General features: G+C 35.5%; 1 protein-coding gene across 2 annotated transcripts in view; it reads right to left on the minus strand.

Annotated features, from left to right (window-relative positions):
- Positions 1-4,970: 4,970 nt before the first annotated feature.
- The window catches only part of snap25a (synaptosome associated protein 25a), a 39,655-nt gene continuing 20,596 nt past the window's right edge, over positions 4,971-24,029 (minus strand). The window contains exons 3-8 of one of the 2 annotated variants that reach the window (XM_051655019.1): positions 23,512-23,553; positions 20,469-20,517; positions 15,574-15,691; positions 9,358-9,477; positions 6,704-6,848; positions 4,971-6,508 (exon numbers count right to left, since the gene is read on the minus strand). In XM_051655019.1, the coding sequence (XP_051510979.1) occupies positions 6,440-6,508; positions 6,704-6,848; positions 9,358-9,477; positions 15,574-15,691; positions 20,469-20,517; positions 23,512-23,553 (543 nt within the window). In that variant the 3' untranslated portion in view covers positions 4,971-6,439. Of the gene's footprint in view, positions 6,509-6,703; positions 6,849-9,357; positions 9,478-15,573; positions 15,692-15,931; positions 16,050-20,468; positions 20,518-23,511; positions 23,554-24,029 lie in introns of both variants that reach the window. The other variant, XM_051655020.1, reaches the window with a different exon arrangement.

The raw sequence follows: 24,029 nt of genomic DNA on the forward strand, positions 1-24,029 counted from the left end.
TTTGTCAGCGAAAACTGAGCTTTTTGAAAATGCACTCCAAAATGGATAAATTTGAAAATGCTGTTTTCGTGTTGTAGTGTGGACTGTGTAAATGGATGCTTTCGAAAATGTTGGTGCATTTTTAGTCATGTGACACATTAAGTCCAAAACAAGATGGTGGACGACATTGTATCAGTTGTTTTGGCTACTCTCCAGTTTGATTGCGTTGTTAAAGATTAATGTCAGTTTGTACATACTTCAGCTAACTCTGCAAAGGAGACAGGATGTTTACTTGCAATTGCTGTTCAGCGGCAGAACGCGAGGACAGTTGCGTTTCAGACCGTAGATTCCCGCGACGTTTCAAAGAGGCATAAACGCCTGATGAAAATGACACATGTCGAAGCGTATTACGTTTTACTCATTCGTAAACATAAGTGTTTTCAGACGTTTCGTTATGGATGAGCAACTATTGGAAAATGCTAGTGTGGATGGAGGGCGTTTTGAAACAAAAAATAGACCTAGCCCCAGGCTCATCCAATATTCTGCTACAATTACAGATGTCTCCAGCTGGATCTGATTGACTTTGGGTGGGCTGAGCTTCCACTATGTTTTGTGACCATGCTGTTAAAATGGCTCATACAATTTTTTTTTTTATAAACTTCTTAGAAATTTTCTTCATGATTTAAATGCTTAAAAACAAAGAAAAAATAATGATACACATTTAAAGAAATAATAAGCACCCCATGACTGAGTGATTTTAAAAATACATTGATCGTGTGATCACGTGGGATCTGGAAAGAACCAAACTGTGCCTCACATTTTTGGAGTTATATAAGGTGAGGAAAGGACAGTATTTGTATTACAGTGTTTCAATGATGGATTGTGGCAAACTGATTATTAGTGAATAGTTTTATAACAGTTTGTTTTATGCCCTACATTGTGTGAATTAATGTAAAATACCAAAATTATGTGGTGAATAGGTGCTATTGCTAGGTGACTTAGCCAACTTTAAATGAATTTTCATGTTGTCTTCCATGTAGAACGTCAAATAATGGTTATTTTTATTAATTGATTAATCTAGCAATTTTTAGAAAGAACCTTCAACTTTTGGGCAATTAATGCAACTTTTAATCAACAGCTCTTACAAAAAACAAAGGTGATCTTATGTGGATTTTCTCAATAGAATGAGGCAGAAAATATATTACACACTATTAAATGAATCTAGAAAAAAACATATATTTTCATAATTGTCTGTTGCCACACTGCACATTTTGGATGTTTTTCTTTTCTGACACCAATTCAGGTCATGGAGCCTCTGCTACTGAGATGAGTGGAGTCTGGTGTGTTCGATAAGGGAGACATCCAAAATGTGCAGGACTTTGGGTACCTAGGACCGAACTAGCCTGCAAGATCGATTGTCAAACGTGACACTACTGGACTTTACAAACTAAATTTCCATTGATCTTAAAGCTGCGCTGCCTAATTTGTGCTCCTCTCGTTACAGCATCAGTGTTGATTTAGCATTGTTTCAATGGTTGCTTGCTATCTGTGTAATGTAAAAAAAAAATTTTTTTTTTGCAAGATCTGCACTACCTATATCTTGTGGTCATGAGCTGCTACTGCAAATATAGGCTGAGATATCATCTTAAGAGAAACATTAAGAAAGTTCTTAGGATAAATTAAAGTATAAGAAGTTTTCAAGAATGTTACTGCAATGTATAAGTTAAGAACAATTCTTAAAGGAATCAAGGTTTCAGTGAGGCACTTACAATGGAAGTGAATGGAGCCCATTTTTAAGGGTTTAAACAGAAATGTGAAGCTTATAATTTCATAAAAGCACTTACATTAATGCTTCTGTAAAAACTCATGTATTATTTGAGCTGTAAAGTTGTTTAAATAGGGTTTTTGGTTTTGTTGTCATTACATCGTCATGACAATGAAGTAGTAAAATTGACTAACTTTACACAGAAAAGGTTCGTAAGTGGTTTTCACACTAAAATCATGTTATTGTTTATGTCTTGTGGCTGTACTTTTGAAACAGTATTTTAACATTTATGAATTCACTTTCATTGTAAGTGCCTCACTGTAACCCAGATTTTTGCTTTTTTTTTTTTTTTTTTTTTAAGAAAAGGAGGGGCAGGTCAAAATAACTTTTTGTGGCAATCAATATTATGCCAAAAAATGCTGCTGACTGAGCTTAACTTGTATTGAACCCAATAGAATATTCCTTTAAGAGGCCTTTTGGACAGAAGACGTGGGACACAGATGTAGAATATTTTGGACATTACAAGAAACAGCCACCCCTTTGACCATATTTTGCTGTATCTCAGGAGGTGGCTTAACATTAGAAAACCCATTCCTTTGCCTGAATGAGGTTGCATCTTCGTCGTAAATCTCCAACATCTTTAATTACCTCTGGGTCAGCAAAAAAGCACACTACAGCACCTCAGTCATCAGAATGAGAGGAAATCACATTTGTTCTTTCTCATGAGGGAATGCAGCTCACAGAACATCTCCACTTTATTACCTCAAAGGGCTGGATTTCAGAGAGCAAATGCAATGTACCCTGTCTCACGCGTCTGGCGACTCGCATATTCGAAATAAAAACACATTGTGCAGGCTGTGCCTGTCCCTGCCAACATAATCGGCATGCATTATCACCTAAAGGGTCAATCAACAGACGTGGTTCTGTTTACAAACACGCAGGCCTATGGAAAAACAGCAGCTGCCCGGCCTCAGAATAATTTTTATCCATATATCACATTCAACATCAAGCTCTCTCTTCTTCATAATTCATTATTTACTCTAATAATTTGTTACAATAGGACGACTTTGAAATTGGTGCGTAAACACAGAGGCCATTCAGCTTTCTATGCCTGCAGTGTGGATATTTTTGATATGCAGATAAATAATTATTGTGGCTCAGTGTTGCCTGATATTGCAACACCTCTTTCAAATGTCCGCAGGTGTAAGATGATACGAGAGACAGTAGCTAGCTAGCTATTTTCCACCTGTTTATTATGTTGTATATGATACAGTAAATGACTATTATGATCCCATTGCATCTCTATAAATTATTGCACTGTAAACAAAATCCTGTTAAATTTACGGTTAAAAAACTGGCAGCTGTGGTTGCCAGAAATTCACCGTAAAAAATACGGTAACCACATTTCAGGCTTTACGGGGTGTAATTTTGATGCCTGTATGTTTTACGGTGCATTACTGTCGTTTATATTACTAAATAATAAACTTGACATATTAACCTTCTAAAACTGTAAAAATCTGCTTTTTACTTTAAGGTATTGTTAATCACCGCAGAAATTACAAAAGGGCACATGATGACATGAAGTTCATCAATAGAGGCCTTCCTGGAGCAATGACCAATAAACATGTAGAGACAGTGCTCAGTGTCACTCACACAAACACTAAACACCATCAGGGTAACACATATGAAAATAAAATTATGCAATAAACATTAAACTACATCAAATATAACACAGAACACCCCAATGTACATAACTGATATTAAAAATAAGAAGAAACATAACTATTCCCATAAAATATAATGATTCTGGGAATTCTGGGAACGCCAGACTATTGTTTTTTTACCGTAATTTTAACAATTTACCGTACATGTACTCTCTTGTTAAACATAATATAAATTTTTATTGTTAATTATACAGAAAATCATAATTTTTACATTCTACAAAAATTATTTTTACAAACTTTTACTGTAAAACTACATGTATTGTCTTTTTAAATATATTACAATTTTTTACCATATATTTTAAGGTAACTACCCGCTAACCAATTAATGTTTTTTTACTGTAGTATTTTTACAGTCTTTTACCGTTAAAATTACGAAACAAATTTACAGTGTGAAAACAAAGCCTTGGTCATAGCTATTTTCCAAAAATCCCATAGCATGCTTTCTAGCTTGCAACATCTCTATGCATTCTGTCTGGCAGTGTTTTTAAAGAGATACTTCAGCCAAAAATGAAAATTGTGTACTCATCATCATGAAGTTCCAAACCCGTATGACTTTTTTTTTCTTCCATAGAACACAAAATGAGGTGTTAGGCAGAATGACAACCCCATTCACTTTAATTGTGTGGAAAAAGATGCAATGAATGTACATGGTGACTGAGGCTGTCAGTCCCTAACAATAAATCTAACATCTTCCATTTGTGTTCCACAAAAGAAATGAAGTCATAAGGGTTTGAAGCAATATGAGGTTGAGTAAATTATAAAAGAATTTACATTTTTGGGTGAACTATCCCTTTAATGAGCTCTCTAAAATTCATCTTTAAGCATTCTCTCTACCACCCAATGAGTTTCAGCATACTTTCAAGCATAAATCATTCGATTGCAGTGCACTCCTGGTGTGAAGCAAGTGTGAGTTCTCTCTAATACACTGTGAGAGCACATGTGAAAATATTTTGCTCTTACATGCTTGTGAACTATGAACAGACTGACATTATTTCATGTATTAACATTTTTGGATACATTTTAGACTTCTTGCTGGTTGTGTTAAGCATCAGCACTATTAATGTGTTGTGTTGTTGTTCTTGCTTAATGGAAGTAAATTAGGATGATGTATCTTGATTATTTTATTGCAGCAGCAATTCATCGTCATTTATAAAAATATCCTGGGCACCACCCCAAACAGACAAGACAACCTGCACACGAGGTGATAAGAAAACTATTCACTCCAAAAGACAAGTAGTCTCATAGCATTTTCTGAGTTGCTACAAAGAAGCATATACAGTACAGTACCCTCATGTTCTGTTTGGGGTCTGAGAGACCCCAATCACTAATATGTGACAATATACCGTACTTCTGATTAAATGCATGTGAAACAATACAAAACTTGGAGATTTTCTTCAAGTTTGGCCAGTAAGCTCTCTGGTTGTTCTTCCATAAACCAGCTCTTTCAAGTGACTCAAAAGAGTTGGTAAGTTTTTTTGAGACAATAATGAAACCCACAGCAGTTAGGGGTTTATTACTTTTAATCAATTCAGCTAGCTACAAAATGGCAACCACTTCACAGACTGACAGGATACAGAGGGAGTTTTAATGTTACATGCGTTGAGGACATCAATCTCACAGTTTTACCTATGTGTCATTCAGGTAAGGTATTTATTTGACTTCTTATCATAACTATTCAACATCTTAGCGATTTGGTGTGCATAGCTCTAAGTACAGAAACAACAACAAAAAAAAACTTTTGTTTGAATTTTTTTTTTTTTTTGTTATGAATTATTATAATTTTTTTACCAATAACAAACCACACAGGGAAAGTAAACTAACATACAGTCTTCTTATAAAAGTAAGGTCTCTCAGAAATATGTGTCTTTGCTTTACATTGCAAATGATTATTTATTTAATTTTCTTTTCGGAGCATCCAAAACCTATGATACAGTAAACAACCAGTCCCCACCTTTCAAAAACATTTTCTACACCAAACTGCTTATTCATTTCAACAAGTCATTTTTGCAAGACCAGCACACCACCGTTATTTTTCATTCTCATTACATTGCCTCTTTATGTCACTTTTGCATTATTTTACAACAAAGGTCACAGTCTGTGAATATATATTAACTGAAATGGTGGCACTATTGCAAACTTGCAGTAATATGGAACGTTCCACTGTGTCCTAATACTGAGCATGCTTGTCAATTTTGCTACTGCCATGATTATTATTTTTTTTTTGTCATCTTTTTAAAACAAGTTTTATTTATAAGACGCTAAGATCTACCATTTGTCATGCATAACGCACAATTCACATCACTTGGAATGCAATGTTTTACTACTACAGCTACAGAATCTAGTTGCACATTGTCTAAACAGTAACTGATTATGTTTGTGATGAGGGATATGAACCAGGGTCATCGATTGTAAGTGCTTGTTGTACTAGTATCATATGCAAAATCTGCCCCCCCCTCCCCCCCCCCATTCTTCATGTTGTAATGACAACATCAAAATAAGGAGCATGACAGTAGCCAAGTGGTATGACACAGTTTTACCAAGACGATACTGATATACTGAAAAGACAGCTTATGTAGCATTCCTATTATATATTTCCTCCAGAAAAAATTTGATATATATATATATATATATCATACAGTATACATACTGAATATATATACATATACAAGCAGGTATACGTATACATACATACATATATGTATATAGCTGATAAAGAGAATAAAAACTTCACAAGTGTGCATGAACCATCAAATCAGCACTATATACAACCTTTGGAAAGAATGATACGGTGTTTAAGAAATCATTTACGAGGACAATCATTGAAAAAGCTGACAGACGACACATAGAACGACATTTACAACGGGGGCCGGGTGATATGTGCATGTGTGCAAACCTAGAAGGTAAATACCATGATAAGCGCATTGCCTTTATGACAAACTGCACAGCTGGTAAAAGCAGGCAGACCAGAGGCTTAGCCACTGCCGAGCATCTTTGTGGCCCTCTGGTTGGCTTCGTCAATCCTGGTCTTGTTGGAATCAGCCTGGTGGTAGTAGCAAAGGAGAGTTGTTAAAATAGTGCTTTATTATCACAGATTTATTCATGAATAGTAAGCCTTTCAGTGTTTATCATTATATATTAGTTTGTTAAAATGACAATTATTATTTCTAGGATTCCAGACTGTGTTTCATCATCAAAAAATCCAACAAGGCAAATTGGCTTTAGAGCCGTTCCATACCTTTTCCATGATCCTGTCGACCTGGCGGTTCTGGGTATCAATCTCGTTGCCCATATCAAGGGCCATGTGGCGCAGGTTACCAATGATGCCTCCCACCTGCTCTAAGTTTTCATCCATCTCATTTTCCCGGGCATCATCTGTTACCCTGTACCAAAAAGAATGTATGGAATGTAGCTGTCCCATTAATGTCCTTACTAGCACACTAGTATTTTCAGTATTAAAGGAGGGAGAATTTGATTGGGTAAGAATCTGTGTAGTGCATATTTTTGCTCCATTTTCCCGGATGAGGAAGACTTTTCATTTTAAATGCCTAGTGAATTTTGTCAACGTTTAGGAGTACACTAGCCAACCCGGTCTCATAAAATGTGCAAAATTTTTATGTGGCTTCTTGTACATATTGCGGCAGTTTCCTGGCAAAAATAAATATTAGAGGGACTAAAACAATGACTTTATTTACTTTCACACAAATCACAAGTAAAACCGCAAATTATCAGTTCAGAAACACATACTTTTCACTCAGTTTCTCAAACGATGCTCTTTTGACATCACAACACATTTACTTTAGCGCACTGAAAGGCAATACATTTGATATATTTTCATTACATAACCAACCGCGTTTACAAGCTTATTCATACATGATCAAGTTGCGCAGTAGCTCAACTGATAGAGTATTGCACTTACGATGCAAAGGACCGGAAGCAATCAATCTTCAGCTATTGCTTTCCATCTCACATTTCCTTTTTATAACACTATGGGTTAGGTTTAGGTTTAAGGATTCGGGTGGGGCAGTAGGTTTTGTTGATCTACAACTCGATAGAGCATTAACTTTAAAAACCACATCTGTTTGGGAGAACATTTAACTCGCTTTTAGCGCCACACAGTGGTCTTTTCACCTTGCAAATGCCGCGATACGTTTAATGAACCACAATGTACAGTAACTTTGCAAAAATGTCACCACAGTCACATAATTTTCATGAAACCAGGCTAGAGTTCTGCACGGGACAGTTTTTTTCATCCTGCACCTGCCCGCTCCTGCAGGCTTCTATCTTGCACCTGAACGCTCCCACTCAATTTTACTCCATGCTCACCCACTCTCTTCCAGCAGTGATTTTCTTCCTGACTGCTCCCGTTCCCGCAAGCCCGCATTCGTTTTCCACATTGGGTAAAAACCATACAAATAGATAACAAGTGTACACAAAGAACGTTTTATTTATCTGTTATTGCTAAGCTATTATCAGGTGATATGTGACATGACTGATGACGACCATCTGACTTGCCTGAGGTTGATTTTCTTAACACTTTCTAGCCAAGTTTCACATCCTTTGATGACAGAGTGTGTCCATGCTTTTCTCTGCCATTCTTCTAAAGCGCTGTTGCATTGACTACCTGCTTAGCCTGCTATAATTATTGGATAATTTGATGCACGTGCTGTGTGCACATTTTTTACATTGCATTTTCTGTTTATTGTTATCAAAAATCAATTATATATATATATATTGCATTAATTAATTAATAAAATAAAAAAAGATATCCACATATGATTTTTCAGGCTATCCTCTGACTGCCCGCTCCAGTCCACATCTCATGGAAGTACCATCCGCTCCCGCCTTCAATTCAGTCATTTTTATCCCACAACGCAAGAAATCTATCAGGTCCCGTGGCTCCTGCGGGAGTTCCACGTGAATGGAGACCTCTAGATCAGGCTGACACTAGCGTAGACCTCCAGGCTAATAGATATGGGGCTCTATTTTCATGACTGCGCTAGGCACAGCGCTATGATCAACGACAGTGTACTACGTCTTGTTCAATTTTTGTGAGAGTGCTAATTCTAAGCGCAATTTTCGTGCCAGCGCAAAGTGCAAATAGCCGTGGGTGGGAGTGTTTGCGCTTTCTGTGGGAGTATGTGCACAAACTGTGGGTGTATTGTAAGTTAATGAAGTGGCGCAAAGCGCAATTTGCTATTTCCCTGAGAAATAAGTCATTGCGCTAAGACATACTACATATACATCGTGGTTAGGATCAGCGCAGGTGACAATACAGTAACAGAGCAACGGACGCATTGCATACAGACCATTTACACTACCAAATTCTTATGAATGGGCTGTCTTCATTTATATCAACATTGCTTGACAGGAAATGGAATATATAATAGGATGCAAATTGTGCAATAACCAGAGAAGAACCTCATACTTAAACTGCACTTTACCCAGCCCATTAGCACTTTGCGTACACAATTTCACCAACCCATTTGTGCCTAGACTTAGCGCATGCTTGCACGAAAATATTAATACTTCTTGGCCATGCCCACTGACTTTGCGCATATGACATATCGCATAGAGCTTCGCTTAAAGCATAGCGCTCTTAAAATAGGGCCAATTGACTTAAAGCCACAAAACTCTCACTTTGATTTCATTGGATCTTTAAGGCAGACTAAGCATGAATCATCTTGTACATCTGCATGCACATGGGTTATCTATGCATATTAAGTAAACAAACACCAAGAGATGATATACATTTGACCCCCAAAGCATTTTATCTGAACATACACAGCTGTATAAAACAGATTTGTTTAACCTTTTGGCTACACAACAGAATCTCTGCACTTTTCCAGCAAAACCTCTTGACCAAGTGTACTGGATTCCAGGGCCTCTCACCTGCGGATAAAGCCTCCACTGATGGCCATCTGTTCGCGCTCATCCACCACACGGGCGGGCTGGCTCGCCACCACTCCATCCTGGTTGTTTCCCCAGGCCTTGCTGGCCCCACTCTTCATTCTGCACAGAGTCAGGGGAAGTGTGAGCACTATGGTAACCGGACACTTCCATATAAGAAGCAATATGTCCACAGATCAACATCAAAACATGGAGTACCAGGCAAGCATAACAGGGATGAGCTCATTCAACTCCTAGAGGCTTTATTTGCTATGTCACATCCTGCAGACAAACACTGCAAAAAATCTGTTTCTTGATCAGTATCTTTGTCTTGTTTTCTAGTAAAAATATATTTTAAACAAGAAGTAAAACTGCACATGATATTAAGACTTTTTGTCAGATAATTTCTTGAATTAAGTTTTTTTTAACCCCATTTGCAATTTATTTTTAAAACATAAATGTAACAAAACTGAGTTAGGTTTATGTTTAAAATACGAAAAAAATCAAATAAAAATTATATATATATATATATATATATATATATATATATATATATATATATATATATATATATATATATATATATATGCCATCGGGGTAAGAAAAAGAAACTGGTAAAACTTCCAAATAATTTTCTATTTGTTATCATTAGTAAATGCATTAGATATCATGAATAACAAATAACAATATGTTTTTATTAATCTTAGTTAATGTTAATTTATAAAATACAACTGTTCATTGTTAATGTTAGTTCATCATGCATTAACTAATGTTAACATATACAACTTTTTACATTATATTTTTTTTGTATATGTTGAAATTAACATTAACCAAAATTCATTAATGTTGTAAAAGTATCATTCAATGTTAACTAATAACTAATATTAATGAATACAACCTTTTTGTACTGTTAACATTAAGCTTAAATTCATGATATATTCTCTGATTCTCTTAATTTTATTTCTCAGTTTTTTTTTTTCAAGTAAATGTATCTGCATTAGGGATGTTTCAATATTTTTCCTGGAAAACATGGCAAACATACTGATTAGGAAAATTATTTTTGTAGTGAATAACATACATGTACTATATGCTGAGACACATACCTTTCTTAAAAGACTGAAAATGGGGTACAGAGGTGGAGAGTAGTTTCCAAACAAAGATAAATGGGACTGCTGTATTCCCCTCTGTTGAATGGCTTCCCTCCCTCCCCATGGCACATGAACTGTCCCCCCTCTCAAATTATGACAAATAACAAAGAGCACAGGCCTTGGCGACAGACAACACAGAGTAACAGGACTGCCACATCAGTGGAGACAAGTGCAAATAACTTCACAAGAAAATAAACTGGAGGGAGAAGAAAAACATCCTATCTCATTCTTTTATTGGCCACCTCTCACTTCACATCTTAGGTTTTGTTAAGGTGATTATTGTTATGTAAGAGAAGAAAATGACAGATCAAATCACCTGTGAGATTCTCAGTTTGGATTTAGCCCAGAGCTACAAATGAATGAAACTATCAATTATTGCTAATTATAGCCTCTCTTACAAGGCAGTTATCCACAACATACTGTATGCAGTCTTGTCAAATATGACAACAACCTATTATGCATTATTACTATTTATTGTTGTAGACATGGCCGTGGGCTATACTGATCATAAAGGCCGGAGGTGAGGTATAGAACTGCAATAATCATATGATTGAGTGAAACCCATTTAAAAATTGAAAGTAATATAATTGCTACTGCAGGAAATTGTCTGTACCAGGCTTTCAATATGACAGCCTAGTATTCATTTCTAAGATCGGCAAGAAAATTATACAACTAAACATAAATCAAGATTGCATCTTTTGCATAACTGAGCCCGTGTTTTATTCATCTGCTGTTGTCCTGGCTATGGGTTGCTGATTTGGATCTTAGTTTATTTATTTATCTAAACTGAGATGGCCAAGCCTCCCACTGCAGTATTATTTATAGAGATGGACTAAAGCTACGATTCTCCCAACTGTCTCCCCTCCTTTCTCTCTCTGAACAGCATGTTGAGCTTTATCTAATGTGAAGGAGTAATTAATACTCAAACTGGCAAACACTACCTAAAATACTGATAGTTAGAAATTTGAATATCATCTTTTTTTCCCCTTTATTCCAGTCATAATACAGGGAAACAAACATATAGGGTTTAAAAGTCTGCGTCCACATTGAAAATTTCAAATCTAATTTAATTTAATGTTTAACATTTAAGGATTTTGAAGATTCAAAAATTTCACTTTTCTTTTTTTTTTTTTAAACATATTACATTTAAATTTAAAATGTTAATTTTGTATTTGCATTTAAATTTTTAATTTTAAACAAAGAAATGTGCAAAGGAAATATTTTTTTTTATAAGTCACTAATGAAATAAGCTAATGAAACTAATGAAATAGGCTGGGATAACATAGATCATCAGGTTTTTGTGGAGTTCATGCCAGCTTGAATGCATGGTTTAATTAAAGCAAAAGGGAGACAAGTGCAAAGAAATTCAATTCAACTTTGACCTCAGATTATATATATTTTTTTTAAATTATTATATTTTATTTAATTTCCTTTTTTATTTTTATTTTTTTAATAGAAGCAAATAGAAGCATTTTTACAAGTGGACTTAGAATTTTGAACCCTGTATGTTTTTTGTTTTCAAACTGTAAAAAAGAAAAAAGAAAAGAGAAAACTATTTAACATGACATTTGATTTGAATGAGAAAACTTAAAACTATCTGACTTACAAGGACTGTAACCGTATAATAACCATAGTTTTACCCAGCCTCAGTGCTTTGATACAGCTACGAACTGAGTTCAGTGTGAACCACACAACCTGACCCAAAAATCTACAACCCGATGAAATCCTCGGGTTCATTTGTGCCACAGCATCAGCCAGGGACTCTATGACAGGCTGTCACAAAAAAAAAGAGAGAAGAATATCTCTACTGTATCTTTCACTGCCTGACCTAGATCTGCTTCCCTTAGGGAACCAGCAAAAGCACTGGCCTGTACTGCGGCTAAAAAATGGACTCTGTGTCCTGTACTCTGCCAAACCATCCCTGCCCACACAGAGAGCGACAGGCTTGAAAATGTTGCATCATCTGAGTGACTTTCAGAAGGAGTTGGTCATCAGCATTGTTACTATATTTACTGTGCATTATTGTTTAACAGGTAGCAGCAATGTCAGTAACATTAGCAAGAGATGCTTAAGCATGCATTTGGCATTCAGGGACATGCTATTGCAGTCATACAGGTATCATTGATGGATGTGCTTTCAAAGTTGCAATAAATAAATAAATAAACAGACTAGCAGGTAGTGTGTGCTTACTTATGTTACTACAGAGATCTTGGTCTTTTAGTACAGTATTGGCTACCCTTTATCCTTAATTAAAACATTCTATATTTGAATTTAAGTGTAATTTCAAAGAAATAGAGCTCACCAGAGGACAACGCATTTTGTAATAATTAGTATTAAAGGATAGTTCACCCAAAAATGAAAATACTGTCATGATTTACTCACTCTCATGCTGTTCCAAATCCATATAACTTCCGTTTAACACAGCAGATCTTGGACAGATTGACAGCCTCAGTCACTGTTCAGTTGCATTATAGATAAACGATTAAATGAAAGTGAATGGTGATTGAGGCTAACATTCTACCTAACATCTCCTTTTGTGTTTTATGGAAGAAACCAAGTCATATGAGTTTGGAACAACATGAGGGTGAGTAAATGATGACAGAATTTTCATTTTTGGGTGAACTAACCCTTTAAGAATCTATTTACAAATTTGTTCTTTGTTTGTTTATAGCTCAACTTTGGCACATCCATGCAGTTTTGTATGTTTGATTTAGCGTTCATTAAAACCTTGGTTCCTGAAGTAAGCCTATCTTAGCATGCTGTTTTAAAAAAGGGTATTAAGGCTGCTGGCTTGGCCTTGGGTTTTTGCAGCATGCCTTACTTCATTCATTCCATAGCTAACTTTCCATCAAGGACCCAGAGCAAAGGCAACTGGGCTGCTGTACTTCTGTGAGCATATGTGACCATGCCTCATGCTCAGAGGTGGAAAGTAACGAATTACAACTACTCTCGTTACAGTACTTGAGTACATTTTCACATTTTTTCTACTTTTTTAAATATAAATAAATAATAGTACTTTTACTTGAGTTGATTAAAAATGAAGTATTCAACTTCGCTACAGTTATTTTTCCGCACAAAGTAAAAAAAACAAACAAAAAAACATAATATTTCAGAAATTTTGGGATTTTTTTGGGGAAGAAGAAATCGACAAGTTATAAGCGCATAAACTGCCGCCGGTGTCATCTCTTCTCTAGCTTCTTCAAGACTTTATACAAGAACTGTAATACTGTGATTTTCTGCATATTTCATTTTATTCTGGAAAGGAGCTGTTCGTTCAGGTACGAGGGAACCGTCTGAACACGTTTAACCACATATCAAACTTCACTTGTTTTTAAGGTAGGCAGTGTTTTAACTGTGTCAAACATTAATACAATGTAGTTTGACATATATGTGGGGATATCTTGTTTACTTGATACTATATGTCTAAAACAAACTTTATAAATACCTTAGAAAGATACAATGCCAATAGTGTCGGAAATTAACGGCGACTCGGGGCAAAAATGCCACCGAAATTGACAAAAATATCCCAGAAATTCAAAATATGGGGGCAAAACAGGCCCACGCAACGAGTTCCCATGTTTTATTAATAATATCTGATATAGTTACAATTACATACATTGCGATCTTCTTTTGACTTTTCACTGAACATTTATTTTCCTGCCATCCGGTTCCCTGCACCATTGCGCACACAGACGGGCCCCGCAGCAATTCGGTATGGTACTCCGGGGTTAAATTCCGTAACTGTTCGCCCCTCTTGTTCAAAATAAACTGTCCTAGCGGGTAACACTTGCTCACGGTGCTGTAATTCCCTGCCCTTGTGCTGCTGTTTATCTGTCTGAAAAGCCTCACCCACTAGAGGCAAAAAGTGTGCAAGGGATGGATGTTATATAAAGAAGATATGAGAAATCACAAAACATAATGTAACCAAATGCTACAGTTTACTTAATAATAATATCTCAATATGTTAAATAGCCATAATGTTAATTAAGACTTTATTATTACAACTGTAATACAATAATACATATAAAGAACAACCACTTTTAGTGTTTGAATCAATCATATCTCTCACTAAACACTGTGTGAAATCTTTATTTTGCCTTATTTTAATCAGTTGGCATGTAGGAGTTGATAACAGTTTGCTTAATAATCTCATTCCATATCTTATAATTTCCTCCTCTATGATATTGCATTATATTAGTTTTCTACAGTATTTTAACTTAATAGCCAAAATACTTAGACATACATGAATGAGAATAAACCTGAAATAGGAATGTTTCAGTCGCAATGCACATTATGTAGTTTAGAGATGATTTAGAGACATTACGAATGTTACAAATGGCTATTTATATTTAAATAAATATATAAATGTTTCTCCAAGAATCGTCTTGCAGCAGTGCAGGTCTTTGGCATTTAGAAGCTTTTAGTTTAGGACATGTGAGGAGTCTGTTTCTCAAACTAGAGACTGTGATTTACTTGAATTTTTGTTGTGCATCTGGCCATCCACTTCTCTCTCTATTCTGGTTTTAGAATGTTTTTGTAAGGACTGGTGACACAGTATATGTTTACCATCATGGGTAAAGAAAAAATGGAATAAATACCACTTAATCAATTATTTCAAACCGTAATAATAATTTGCAATTAATGATTTTGGCAGTATTTTAATCAATTTAATGCATCCTTGGTGAAAGGAAGCATCAATTTCTTTCAAGAACAAAAATGTCTTTGTGTTCTAAAAATGGAAACGTATGTCCTATATATAATATAATTATCATTAAGTAACTTGTAACGTAATTTTCAGCAAAATACTTATTTACTCTTACTTGAGTCATAATATTTATCAGTACTTATACTTGTACTCAAGTGAAATATTTCTTCAGTAGCAGTACTTTTACTTAAGTAAAAAACAAATCAGTACTCTTTCCACCACTGCTCATGCTCACTGGCTTTACTGGGGTTCAAGCTGAACTGAGGATCATGGGATCGTCTGGGCGCTCCTGACAAGCAGCAGGTCGCTATGATCCCTCTCTAAATGGTTTATTTTTAGGCAGGCAGGCAGGCAAGCAGCACCTACTTGTTACATGGACAGGAACAAAGACCACAGAATTTTCCTAGATCGTTCAAATTCTTTTCTGCATCCTTCATGTCCTTATTGATTTGGTCCATTCCCTCCTCGATGCGTTCCAGTTGTTCTGATTAAACAACAAGTAATTTATCCCCCACAGAACGAGAGCAGGAACAAAAAAAAAAAAAAAAAAAAATGGAGGAAAGAGAGGACAAAGAAGAGAAGACAAAAACTTAAGACACTCACTGTGACAAAAGAAAACCAAAAAAAACAAAACAAAACAAAAAAAACAACAAAACAAAACAAACAAAAAAAAACGGACGCCACCACATACGTATGACCCTTCCATCACACGATCAGTACCTACTTGTTACACGGACATATGAAAAGGCCACAGCATTTCCCTAAATCTTTTAAATTTTTCTCGGCCTCCTTCATGTCTTGGTTGATATGGTTCATGCCATCTTCAACACGATCGAGTTGTTCTGGTCAGGACAAAGGGATGACAGCAGTGAAATGAATTTTATTGGCCCTTTTTCCAACAATATATGAGAAATGAGCACTGCTGTACTGGAATGTGAAATTGCTATATGCATCTAGAGGGGATGCATGCATTAGAATGGAACTAAATGTAAAAAAGAGTTAGGAAAGAGGTAAAATATCAATATTTTCAGAAATACATTCACTATATAAATATGCACTAAAGGAATAGTTCACCCAAAAATATGAAAAATCTGTCATTATTTACTCAGCCTCATTTCTCGTTTCCAACCCTAACTACTTTTTTCGCTTCCGTTGAACACAAAAGGGGTATTTTTTTGAAGAATCTCCTGGCTACATGTACTCATGTAGTACAAGTGAAATAGGGCTGGGGCTGTCAAGCTCTAAATAAATAAATAAATATTTTTTTTAAATAAAAATTCTCTATTAAAGTTTAATTAAAATTGTCCATAGGAATTTTATTATATTCTGAGTCTTCTAAAGTCATAAGATAGCTTTGTGAGAGGAAATAATTGATCCAAAAAAAATAAATAAAAATAAAAATAAACGGTATAAAATTCCTTCTTGAATCATACTGGACCAGTTTTTGAGTTCACTCAATGATCCAGTTGTAACAGTTAACCGCCCACTGGAGGGGACGATTATCAGTGAAAACAACTTAAAGTTTGATCTGTTGCATACACAAAGCAATAGTGACCCCGTTTACACCTGGTATAATGATGCATTTTTGGTGATCTGATTACATGTGGTCAGCGCTAAATACATGTCTAAACTGGGTCTAAAACGTTTTGTGATCGGATCACAAAAACAACATACGAATGTGGTCAAAAACGCATCGCATTTGAGGTGTAAACAGTAATCCGTCCTGTATGTGTCCCGGTCAGCAGTGAAGCACCACTCCTCACCTTTCATCAACCACTGCGCTAAAACAGTGTGTAAACTTTGCCGGTTTTTGAGCGGCTTAATATGGAAATAACCGTCTGATCGGAAAAATAAAAAAACGATACATACACAAACATGAGAAATTCACGGGTCTTCTTTAGTGTGTTTGATATCATCACAGATGAGAAGCACGGACATCTGAAGCTCTTTTAATACGGTAATCCACCAAAATTACGGATAATTCCGCTTGAAATGTTGCGTTGGTGCTTAGATTAAATTTCACTTGCATCTGGGAGAAACAGTGCACCATTTTTTCACGTTTTCTTTGTCCTTTATGACTTTGTTGCACTTTAATGTCATGCAGTAACACACTGATATAGTGATTGATGTATATCGCCATGAAACAGAGTCTCTCCCCTCCAAATCCTATCATAAGTGGTCACAGGAGACGCATTTAAGCGACCAGGTGTAAACATCGATGTGTCTTGTCTTATGTGAGCGGATCACCCGAGACGGATCTTAATATCAGGTGTAAATGTGGTCTGTATGGCTTCAGAAGACTTGGAATATAACACACAAGTTGTATTTTAATTATACTTTTATGGTGCGTTTTAACATTTTGGAGCATTTGGAGATTCACTTTTATTATATGGAAAAGAGTGGCCACGTTATTCTTCGAAAATTCACCTCTGCATTCTATGGAAGAAAGTTATACAAGATTGGAACGACATGAAGGTGAGTAAATGATTACAGAATTTTTATTTTTGGGTGAACTATCCCTTTAACATTTAATGCTTGGAAAAGTGGATGTAGTTATTGTGGACTGAGATAAAGGCAGTTCAAGCTTGCTTTGAATTTGATCCCAACAGCTAGTAGCAGACAGAGACAGGGTCTCCCACAAGTGCCACTGCAGGAGGGCAGCAGTTCAGAGATCTGTCTCTTTAATTAGACCTTGGGGCAGAAAAGACTGCCCTGATCTATAAGGCTTAGGGGCTGCAGCTTGCTGACTCATTTGTTGGAAGCAGACATGCTCTTTTCTCCTCTTTACAATGGAAGAGGGTGTAGCTCATGGTTTGTTTGTCTCTGTGTGGTTAGTGGATGATATGGCTGAGGTGCTGGGTGACCTGTGGTGATGCAGTCTGGCGTTTTTTCGTGCAGACATGGTTTGTTCGATATTGTTCTGAGGTTTAGTGAAGGCATCAGTCACAGGGAAGAGTGAGGCAAACTAGGAATGGTTCGAGAGGAAAAGAAGCCTACCATATTAGTTACTTTTGTTTAATCCCTGGCATTCAAAGATCCTTTAATTGCACAGAAGACAAATGTCAAAGAGAAAGACTAGTTAGGTTTTGTTCACAAACGCAGCGAAATCCGTTTTTTTTTTTTTTTTGGCACATCCAACTGAAAAACCATTTAGTTGTTTATAGTTTGAACAGCAAAAAATAAAATGTATGAAATGTGATTTGTACAAACCCGAGCCAAACCATATAAATAGGGGAGACTAGGGCTAGTTGTCACACGGGGAAGTTGTCATAAAGGTTGTGATATGTGCTATAGATGTCATAAATTTATACAATTTATTAATTACAAAATTTGTTGGCAAAAACAATGTTATTCCATTTTTGTTGTTTCATGAATCTTTTTTCTTTTTCACCTCAAAATTGTTTACTGTGTGGCTGATGCAAGGCATGCGTAAAATGAAAGTGAGGTATAGATTTTGTTGTTTGTGATAGTGGGGACATGTTCCCCCATCAACCCCCCCCCCCCGTTCCATTGTGACAACTTACCACCTGTAGTGTTATATAAGTTGTCACAAAAGGAACTGTATCTTTTTTCCTGGACAAGTACAGGGAAAATGTTAAATAGCTTTTTTTTGTAGCTAAAAAGGCAAGGTATGTGGCTGTGCAGAAATTCACTTCCAAAATATAAACCTACCCTGAAAAATATTCACTGGAGTAAAAAGTGTGATAACTAGTCCTGGTCTCCCATATGTGGTTTGAAATCCAATTTAAATCTGATTTTTGGAAATGTGTTTCAGTCTGAATGGTCAGACTAGTAGAAGTAGTTTTATTTGTCATTAAGGACACAACATGTATGTCACATCAACACAGAACGCAGTAGTGTCTACAGCTGTGTTGGAATCGGGAATTCACAAATTTGTGCTCACATGCAGCATTCACTATGTATTAAACGGTGAATAAGCAAACAAGAGAGCAGTTTTAGACACAGCATATGCATGAATGCTTAAAAACAATAATGTTTTTAACAAAACAAAAACCTATGTTGACTCATTCGAGGTGCAGGTCAGCACAGCAGCGATATGTCATTATAAACATAAGCAGATGCACATTTTTCAGTTTTTTTCTTCCTTTCTACTTTTACAGCTGCTTAAAATCTGTTGGCATTGTGCATGATGTTGAAATGATTAGATGGCAACCGATGTACAGTAGATGTAGATATTGACTACACTGTCTAAACAGACTAATCCAGTTTCATTACTTGCAGTGTGGCCTGTCAGTCCTAAAGATTGGATTTGAAAACAAATTGGATTTATGTGCAGTGTGAACAAAGCCTTAGTATCACCTCTGAGCTGAGAGTTTCATTTAAATAGGCTTTAGGCAACAGTTTGAGGAGATGGAAGTGTAAGATCTTATCCCCTTATGAAAAGACTAATTACTGGCTGCAGAGAGGGGGCCCTCCCACACAGCAGCCAATCACAGGACCTCTAAGAAGCTAATACTTTTAGCAAGGCCAATTATGTCACTTACTAAATCACACTAAGCTAAACAGGCTAACTTGTGCTTTTAACATGGCAGCAAGCCAGTAACAGCTTAATAGATCATTTGTGGGCACTTTGATGGCCCATTTGATTCTTTTACAGATTAAAATCACTTTTAATGGTAGGTAATATCTGGTTTCAATAATATTTGAATTCCACCATATTAGCATTCAGCCAGGGATAATACAAAAGAGTATTAGTGCAGTTTATGGGAAAGAGTGTCATTTGTCATTACCAGCTAAATCGATCGTTGCTTTATTTGTTTTCTTAAACTCCCTTTAGTTAACTGTTTAAAAACTGGACTAAAAACTATGATGGCTCAAACATTTTAGATGCAGACAATAAATGGTGAGTTGCAGTGGCCAGTCCTGTTTCTTTGGTAAAACAGTATCATTGAAAGCATATGAAATTAAAGAGGAAAACGTGTTAGCAAAAGAGTGAAAAGATTTAGTGTTACTTCAAAGAAAGGAAATCAAAACTTAATTGCATTTCAAATAAATTACTGTAATTGACTGAAGGCATTAATCAACTGATTAAACTAAAAAGATTCATTATGATTTATGATTCAATTATGACAATTTACGAGGCAATATGGTTGTATTGTTTAAAGCCTAACAATTTAAAATGCAAAAGACATTTTATTGACAATTTACAATTAAAATGCTAACAGTATTGTTCTATGAATGTAACCTATCTTGACTGTAAAAAATAGTTTTGTCATCATCTAAAATACATCCCCACTCACCTCCCTGCTCATCCAGCATAACCAAAGTCCTGATACCAGCATCTTTACTCTATGCATCAAGAGCCACGGCAAGGAAGGTGGAAAAGAGGGTGAAATACATGGAAAAGAAAGTTGAAAATACAGAAAGACAAAGAAAAAGAGGTAAGATCAGCAAGAGTAACTGAAGATGCATCACAGAACTAGTCTTCAGAGAGAGGTTGTCGGGACAGTCAACATTTATGGTGTCCATTGTGAGCCTGTGCTTTTTAGGCTATACTGCTGAAATCTAAAGACCCAATAAGTAGATGCTAATTACAGTCCTGATCAATATAGTTTGTAAATGCACCCTCTGCGCTAATGTGAGAATCTATTTGGAGGCTTTTGTTAGCATACTGACCAGATTTTGAACTGAAACAGACAGCCCCATAATATGTTAGCTCTTTCTTACTAGATTTAGGCAAATGATACGCTGATGATTATGAAACAGTATGAAAAGCAATCAATGAAATAAGCAATATTCTGCAGAACTGTGCCAAAAAGAATCCACTTTGTTTGGTTAGAATAAATGGGTGCTCGAGTAAAACCAAGCATTTAGGCAATGCAACAAATACAGTGTGATCTTATTCATGGCATTTTGCATTAACCTGAATAGACAGTTCTTTTCATTTGTCTTATTTGAGGCAGATTGGGTCCAATTTGGTGTGGCCATTAATAAAGCAACAAATCATCTGGCACTGTATTAAAGCTTATAAAGAGAGTTACACTCATAGATTAAGACACCTACTCCTCCCAAATCTCAATTAAAGTAATTAGGGGACATTTAAGCAAAGGCATAAAGACCAAAATAAAGATTCTAATTCATTTCTTGCTATAGATGTCTTCTGTGATGTGTTTATAATTGAATGGTGCATAGGTCTGCGTTATAAACCAGTGCTATGGGTGCAAGCCAAATGCATGAGGCTCGATAAAGAATGAATAATCTATATATTACTCAGTGATTCATTGATTGTCTTTACCATTAAAGGTAACACTTTACAATAAGGTTCTATTTTTTAACATTTAATGTAATGTAGTTACATTAGTTAACATGAACTAACAATGAACAATACTTTTACATCATTTATTAATCTTGGTTAAAGTTAATTTCAACATTTACTAATACATTTTTAAAATCAAAAGTTGTATTTGTTAACATTTGTTAATGCACTATGAACCAACAATGAACAATTGTATTTTTATTAACTAACATTATTAAAGATAAATAAATGCTGTAAAAAATGTATTGTTTACTGTTTGTTCATGATCGCTAATACATTAACTAATGTTAATGAATGGAACCTTGTTGTAAAGTGTTAGCTTATTAGAATTAGCTTTAGATGGCCCATGTCCATCACTATTTGGTCACTGGTGTCCCAACTCCTATACCATAACACTAGTGTTGGAGTGTAACTAACTCCCATACAGAAATCTAATAAATGCCAATATATGAAACATATATAATGTGTGAGTTCATGAATGGTTTTTACTGATATAAAAAGTCACATACTTTTATGCAACCTATATTTCAAAATACTACAAAAAAACTGCCATTTTCATATATATATGCATATGTTTTCCCAAATCATAGTGGAATTTGAATGCATACATATATGCCCAAATGTATGAACCATAATTTTATATATAAAGTATACACTGTATATAATAATATATGGCCATATACTGTATCAGATTTTTGTATGGGAGAGTATGATGCTACATTTTCAGTAGCATGACAGTAGTTCAGCTGTTTTCATGATAGAGCAGTTTTTGCTGTAATACACTACTATATAAAACAAGCAGATGTGTAGCGTGACATTTCTAGGAAATGCATCTTCAGCAGTTTGAGGGAAATCAGAATATCGATATTTGGGATTATCGTAAGGATCGGCGATATATAAATCAAGGGGAACTTAAAGCAGCACCCCCTCCCTCCAGATGGGATCACAAAGTGCCCTAAATGGGTCCTTGGGAATTTATTTGGTTGTGGCATAAACGCTGAATTTCCACAGAGCAGTAAAAGCATGGAACTAAATGCTGGCATAAATAATGAATGCGATTTACCTCCGTTTCAGCTTATTGCAGGAATACTGCTGATCTATTAGTGCCGAGATGTCTGCAACATTTGATTGGTCTAACTAAAAACATGAAAATGTCTGCCGTCTATCAAGGTATAGGCTTACATAGCTAGTATCTCTGACCAGTTGTGTCAGCAGTGCCGAACTATACTTGATCTCGCTCATGTTTGATATACCTCCTCCTCCTCCATCTTTCTTCACTCTTTTTCTCTGTCCATCAGTTTGTCAACCATTTGAGTCCTGAGGCAACTTGTCTATTTGTCAACTTGGAGGCGACTTATCACATCCCACATCTGCCAGTAAAGGATACGGGGAGACCTTCTTTGCAGAGATATGGGCAGTGATTATCAATATGACCTTGAGATATGTGGCGGAGACTTCATCGCAGCTCTCTCTCCCTCAGATATACACACTTTTTTTCTGTCCTCTCTCTCTCTCTCTCTCTCTCTCTCTCTCTCTCTCTCTCTCTCACACCCTCAACCTATCCTAAACTAGATTAGTAAAGCCCAGCTTGTGCTTATCTTAACTAAAGTCTGTCTGCAGACTAATGCTAAACAAAATGTTTGATAATTACATATTTGTTGTCCCTATTTCCTCTCCTTGTTGGTTTAGTTGAATTCTACTACATTATACAGTCTGAGTTCACTTGTGAACATGCTTCTATTATGCATTTTTGTAATAGAATACAGTTATAAATTATATTATTGGCAAAACAAATTTGAGTTAAAAGTTTAATTCTACTGTATGTCATTTCTAAAACTTTCTATTTATTTTCAGGTTTAAAGTAGACTTTGAATGCCAGATTTTGAATGTGGACCTTTGGACCGCACTGTATATATATAAAAAAACTTCTAATTAGAAATAAAGACACCTCTTATGCAGTATTATATGTTGTGAGAAATCATTTTGCTAAATATAAAATGTCTTTGGTTTTGATGTCTTTCTCTTACCTCTTCCACTAACTGCAGCATACGACGGGTGCTTTCCAGTGACTGTGGGTAGGAGGAAAGAGATGTTAAAACAGAATTCATTAGGAAGTGACAGAGATAAAGACCACTGCAAGCTGCTATGTGTGTGAGGAATTCCAATACACACTATAATCAGTAAACAATCAATTAATTTTATAAATGCATTTACCAACATTTTAAACAAATGACAAAAACAAAAAGTACAACAGAAAATTTAACTTGTCCTCTGAACACAATAATGCTTTGATTTTATTTATGTGCTAGAATTTCACAAATCATCTGTAGCAGTAAAATAAATTAAGTTATATAATCCCCCCAGGGATTTATTTGTAAAAAAAAAAAAATTTTTTATTTATCAGGTCATTTTATTTTGAACATTTCATATCAAATGCTTCAATTGAATCAATTAGTTAAAGTGGTTGCTACAGTGTCTAAACCCATAACTAGAATATCACAAAGTATCAAATGTTAGAATAATTCACTATTGGGGCATTTTTTGT

The sequence above is a fragment of the Myxocyprinus asiaticus genome, chromosome 25 (assembly GCF_019703515.2).
Source record: "Myxocyprinus asiaticus isolate MX2 ecotype Aquarium Trade chromosome 25, UBuf_Myxa_2, whole genome shotgun sequence".
NCBI classification, from domain to species: domain Eukaryota; kingdom Metazoa; phylum Chordata; class Actinopteri; order Cypriniformes; family Catostomidae; genus Myxocyprinus; species Myxocyprinus asiaticus.